This window comes from Camelus ferus, chromosome 6, assembly GCF_009834535.1.
Source record: "Camelus ferus isolate YT-003-E chromosome 6, BCGSAC_Cfer_1.0, whole genome shotgun sequence".
Lineage (NCBI taxonomy): Eukaryota > Metazoa > Chordata > Mammalia > Artiodactyla > Camelidae > Camelus > Camelus ferus.
Window position 1 is genome coordinate 64893262 of NC_045701.1, and position 6387 is coordinate 64899648.

The 6387-nt window shown below is 35.7% G+C and overlaps 1 protein-coding gene across 16 annotated transcripts in view; it reads left to right on the forward strand.

The window, feature by feature from the left end:
• Positions 1-6387, forward strand: part of RAD51B (RAD51 paralog B) — a 723675-nt gene that overhangs the window by 16627 nt on the left and 700661 nt on the right. For all 16 annotated transcript variants that reach the window (XR_004320787.1, XR_004320785.1, XR_004320786.1 and 13 more), the window contains exon 5: positions 2037-2173. Coding sequence is in view for 13 of the 16 variants with exons in the window: in XM_032482240.1 (XP_032338131.1) it covers positions 2037-2173 (137 nt within the window). In the remaining 3 variants the exon portion in view is untranslated. The remainder of the gene's footprint in view (positions 1-2036; positions 2174-6387) is intronic.

A 6387-nucleotide genomic window follows, 5' to 3' on the forward strand; every position in this document is an offset into this window, starting at 1 on the left:
ATACTTTTCTCTTTTTTTTCATTGTGTCAATTTCTGGTGTACAGCATAATGTTTCAGTCATACATGTACATACATATATTCATTTTCATATTCTTTTTCATTATAGGTTAGTACAAGATATTGAATATAGTTCCCTGTGTTATGCAGTCCAGAAACTTGTTATTTAATCTACCTCATATATAGTTGTTAGCATCTGCAAATCTCACACTCTCAATTTATCTCTTCCCACTCCCTTCCCCTGTAGTAATTTTTTTTTTTTTTTGGTTCCACATATAAGTGATATCATATAGTATTTTTCTTTTTCTTTCTGGCTTAATTCGCTTAGAATGATGATTTCCAAGTCCATCCATGTTGCAGAAAATGGCATTATTTTATTCTTTTTAATGGCTGAGGAGTATTCCATTATATAAATAAATCACAGCTTTTTTATCCAATCATCTATCGATGGACATTTAGGTTGTTTCCATGTCTTTGCTATTGTAAATCGTGCTGCTATGAACATTGGGGTGCATGTATCTTTTCAAATTAGAGTTCCTTCCAGATATATGCCCAGGAGTGGGATTGCTGGATCATATGGCAAGTCTACTTTTAGTTTTTTGAGGAATCTCCATACTGTTTTACATAATGGCTGCACCAAACTACATTCCCACCAACAGTGTAAGCGGGTTCCTTTTTCTCCATGTGCTCTCCAGCATTTATTTACTTGTGGACTTTTTAATAATGGCCATTTCTGACTGGTGTGAGGTGATACCTCACTGCAGTTTTGATTTGTATTTCTCTGATAATTAGTGATAGTGAGCATTTTTTTCATGTGCCTATTGGCTATTTGTATATCTTCACTAGAGAATTGCTTATTTAGACCTTCTGCCCATTTTTTGATTGGGTTTTTTTTTTGTTGTTGTTGTTGTTGTTGTTATTAAGTTGTATGAGCTATTTGTATATTCTGGAAACTAATCCCTTGTCAGTCACATCATTTGCAAATATTTTCTCCCATTCGATAGGTTGTTGTTTTATTTTGCTTATAGTTTCCTTTGCTGTGCAAAAGCTTATACGTTTAATTAGGCCCCATTTGTTTATTTTTGCTTTTATTTCTATTGCCTGGGTAGACTGCCCTAGGAGAACATTGCTAAGATTTATGTCAGATAATGTTTTGCCTATGTTTTCTTCTAGGAAGTTTATTGTGTCTTGTCTTATGTTTAAGTCTTTAAGCCATTTGAGTTTATTTTTGTGTATGGTGTGAAGGTGTGTTCTAACTTCATTGATTTACATGCAGGTGTCCAGCTTTCCCAGCACTACTTGCTGAAGAGACTGTCTTTTATCCATTGTATATTCTTTCCTTCTTTCTGGAAGATTAATTGACCATAAGTGTGTGGGTTTATTTCTGCATGCTCTCTATTCTGTTCCACTGATACATATGTCAGTTTTTGTGCCAATACCACACTGTTTTGATTACTGTAACTCTGTAGTATTGTCTGAAGTCTGGGAGGGTTATTCCTCCAGCTTCATTCTTTTTCCTCAGTATTGTTTTGGCAATTCTGGGTCTTTTGCGATTCCACATAAATTTTAGGATTATTTGTTAATACTTTACCTTAAGAATAAAGATCAAAGTACCTTTTAATGGACTAGTACAAATTTGTCTTGAAAGGCCAATTCATAACAAATGCCAAACCAAGTGTTAAACCATCTTAAATATTTTCAGAATCTTTCTATAAATGTCTTAATGAGGAGAGGGTATAGAACTGTAAGTTGTAAATGTATAAATGAATCCTCCAGCCTTTCTCAATCAAAATTTTTCATCTGAACTACAGAACACAGAGGGTGATTTGAGGGACTGTTCTCAATTCTCCCAAGAATGACACATAACTAGTACCAATCCAGGTGCATAGGGGAGAAGTTAATTTATTGCACACAATGAATGTATTAGAATGTTCTCTAGGAACCCTGGTTAGTTGGACTGTGTATGTGGCAAGTTCTTAAAAAGGATTTTGCTTTGACTAAATTATGATGTTTATACAAACAACAGTATATTTTTTTAGATTACAGGCCCACCAGGTTGTGGAAAAACTCAGTTCTGTATAATGATGAGCATTTTGGCAACATTACCTACCAACATGGGAGGATTAGAAGGAGCTGTTGTGTACATTGACACAGAGTCAGCATTCAGTGCTGAAAGGTAGGTGATTTTATTATTTTCCATTATAATGCTTTGTTTTGTAACTTATATACAGCATATAACATTTACAAATGGGTTAATATTTACCTTTCTTTTTGAGGACACAGAATGCTAGATACCGTTTTGAAGGAATTTAAAAAAAAATTGATAGTTTCTTTTTGTCTTTTGTATCCCTTCTTATTGATTTAAGTGGGGTTGGGGGATAAGCTGTGTTTTGCAGAATGTCAAGAAGAAACAAGTTCAAGAAGCAGGGAGTAATGTAAGTAGAAAATGGGGAAGAAGGGAAATTAATAAAAAAGACAAAAGGTGAGCTGCTTTGTGAGTAATTTCTAGTTGGAAATAAAATATTAGTGAATGGAAAAACTACCATTTTCAAAACATTTTTTGATTGAGAAGTATTTTGCTTTAATCTTTGAAATAATGTGGCATTAAATGCAAGAAACACACTGATAGTAAGTATATGCATGCTTGGAAAGAAAAGATTTCCTTAGTTTGGCAAGGACCTTTAACATTCTGTGAGAGAGGCATTCAGTCATTTGTGTAATTCTGTACACCTGAGGATGTCTCGTCTGCTCTTCCTCTGCTGTAATTGACATTTGTAAGCAAGGATGCTTTATACATCTGGAGACTGATTCAACTCTGTTTTCTTAGCCAAAGTGTCGTATAGGGAGAGTCCTTGGAGTCTTTCTCTAATTATGCAGCAATGAATCTTCCTTATTTCTCTCTAAGAGTACAAAAAAGGTCAAAGTGTATTACCTGACCAGATAAATTCCAAATGGCTTGTTTTGTCTAGAGGTTATTTGTTTTGTTCTACATCTCTTGATTATATTCTTTCTAAGTATATGTCGCTGGATTGTCAGCTTTTTGAGTTTGTGTTTTATCTTTGTATCTTCAAAGACAGATCCAATGACTGACACATACTAACTATTCAGACAATGATAAATGAAGGAATTGACAGGTGTTACTCTTCAGATCATGAAATCCAGATACCATTTCCTACTGAAAGGAATGAGGGTTCCATGGAGAAATGGCTGACTGTAGCTCTGGAGCAAGAAATTTTTAAGTTGAGTCTAAAACTTCTTAGCAGATAGCAAGAAAGCTATCAAAGACTCCTTAATGGAGTGACAGAAGGATTCAGGGTCAACCTGAAGAGCTCCCACCGGCCAAAAGTGAAACAAATTGAGCACGAATAGAATAACAATGGAATGAAATATGTTTAAATCCACATGTCTATAAAACTAGGGAATGAAAAGTAACAAATGGATCACCATTGGAGAACTCTGCAGAAGCAACTTATTATTTTGAAAATGAGTTAAAAAAATTAAGCATTTATTCTCCTCTTTCTATATGAATAATATAACTAAGTAACAAATAGATCTTTTTTTATAGAAATATTCCAATGATAAATGAAGAAGGAATGATAGAATATCACCATATTATAAACTTTAATAATCTAATGAATCTAGCCACTGAATTTTGTGATATAATAAAAAATATGTATTTTGTCATCATCATGGTTCCCAGCAAAAGAATTTCTAAAAGCTTTGGAATTTCCTCAGTAGTAAAACTGAGAAGAGTATTACTTGTTGTTCATAATTAGCCATACCTCAGTTTATGCTAATGAGATGGCTCTTGGTAGGCCCCTAGATAGCATCAGTTGGGGGCTGGTTGCTAGAGGAACCATTCATGTGATTATTAGTGTGAACTTTCAGCCTCACTTCTGCAACCTCTGAGGAGGGAAGAGGGACTAGAAATGGCTCAATTACATTTCCATTTAGTCAGTCTCCACAAAAACCTCTAACTGATAGGGTGTGGAGAGCTTCCGGGTTGGCGAACACACTGAGTTGCTGGGAGGGTGGTGCTCCCAATTTATAGCTGGTTGGTCTGAAATAACAGAGGCCTGGGACTTGCAATTTGTTTGAAGTGAGGGCGGTCTTGTTGGTCTGAGCCTTTAACCTGTGGGGTCTCAGTTAATTCCTGGTAGGTAGTGTCAGAATTGAATTCACTTGTGGGACACCCAGTTGGTGTCTACAGGGAATTGGAGAATGTCTCAGTGTGGAAAACCTACACATTTGGTGTCAGAAGTGTTACAAATAAAAACAGTTCGTAAATAGAAAAGGCTTCTAGCATCACAAAAAGATCATCAGTCATTGTGGTATTTCCTGATGGAAGAATAATCCAACCTGAAAGTGGTCAAGACTTCAGATCCAACAACCAGTTGACAACGTATACAGAGAAGAGAAGGAAAAGTGAAACTACACAGACGAATGCAATCAGAAAACCCGAACTGTGGGAAACGACAGAACAAACAACAGTCAATTTTTAGGATAAAAAAAGTTAGAGGAGGATGCTTTGGATTAAAAGAGACTTAAAAGATGTATTGCTCTCGTCACATGGTACACCTTAGACTTACACAATGTTATATGTCAATTATATCTCAATAAAGCTGAGAAAAAAGACATTGATTAATTGCAGTGTGATAAACTTATTTACATGTTAAATAAATAGTAAAAAAAAAAAAGAGGAGAAGCATAAACATGTGAGAGCACTGGAAATCTGAACAATGAATATATTTGATACTAAAGCTGGAAAAGACACTGGAAATTTGAACACAGATATATTTGATGCTAAAGCTGGTAAAGATACTGGTTTACTCAGGTTGTCCAAGTGAAAGATACTCTTTAATATGCCAATGACTAGCTTTCAACTGATAAGCCAAGAAGATATTAAATAGATAATAAATAGCTAATGTATAAATAGCTCTCACAAAGGTCCTGAGGAATTTGCTTGAAGAATTGAAAGATTAAGGTTATTGTGATAACAGCAGTTTAGTTCACTGTAATTAGATTCTTGCTTTTTTTGTGCCACATACAAAACTGAGTTTAGTGTATCTTCTCAAACTATTGCATTATTTCATTCTTAACAGCATTACAGTTCAGGGTAGGTTAAAAACTGTGTCAGTGAATTAGGTAAAATCCAGTAGCAGGTGACTAATCTACATTTTCCAGATTAATTTGTGGACATTTTTGTTTGTTTTTCTTTGTCTTTGCATATAGCCTAATTGTCTACTTTTTGCATCCTTCACATTTACTTATTCTCCTTCATTATTTTTTCCTGCCTATGTGCATATTACTTAGTACTTGCATCATAGGCAGCCTGGAAAATGGAGTGGTAAAATTTTAGTTCCTTTTGTTGGAATTATGTTGCATAATTATAAGGAACTCTTATGAAGAAGGTCATTTGAAGATAGGAGTGCAAATTTATATTGTTTTTACTTTTCTAGTCTGTTTTCCTCAAAGCTTGGAAAATGTGGTCATCTGGTGCTAGGGTCAGATGGAGTCAAAAGTACCTGTGCTCTTTGGTTTAGATGCCAGACTCCGTGTTCTTATCTTGCCTTCTGGAGTTTGTCATCGCGAGTCACAGAGTGGAGCTGGCTCTGTACTGCCTGGTCACATTTCATTTGTACTGTTCCAAGACTTCATGATCTCTATTTGGAGTTATTGGGGAAGGTTGGTCAATCAGCTAGGAAAGCTTTCTCCTGCAAGCAACTGAAGACCCAGAGAACAGTGGCTTAAATAGCTAGAGGTTTATTTTTGACCCTGTAACAAGAAGACCTGAGTAGGTGGTTGCTGGTTCTGGTCCTGTCTCTCAGTGATGATGGAGACCTAGGGCTGGTACATTTTAGGTATTATATCCATTCTGTGCTCAAGTTAGTGTGAAGAGAAAGAGCAAATTATATCTTTTTTTTTTTTCAGAGTAGCTGCCTCCTCCTCTGTGCCAATTTTCTTTTCATGCTCTGAAAGCCTTCTACAGGTTTCTCACTTGGTCACTCTACATGCAAGAGAGGATGGAAAAGTGAGGGGAAAAGATTGTTGTAACAAGCATGATGGGGCTAACAGTACTGCCTGAGTAAAACTGTGGTTCCCATAGCAAGGAAGAAGTGGGAGTGGATATTGGTAGGTAATTAAGAACGTCTGATACAAGTGGAATAGTTTCTGGACTTAGAGAAGAGATAAAGTAGGAAATATGGGACTCAGAAAGGAGTGTGTTTCAGCTCTCTGTATGTGTCTCCATGTAGCATTGTGTCCATTTTGTGCTTACAAGCAAGCTGTCTGAAAAGCACAAACGAGAAAGTGAATTGAAGGATTAATATGAGGGAAGAGTAAAGGATTCAGATTAGAGAATTTAGGGTAAGTGATAAAAAGTGGAAAATA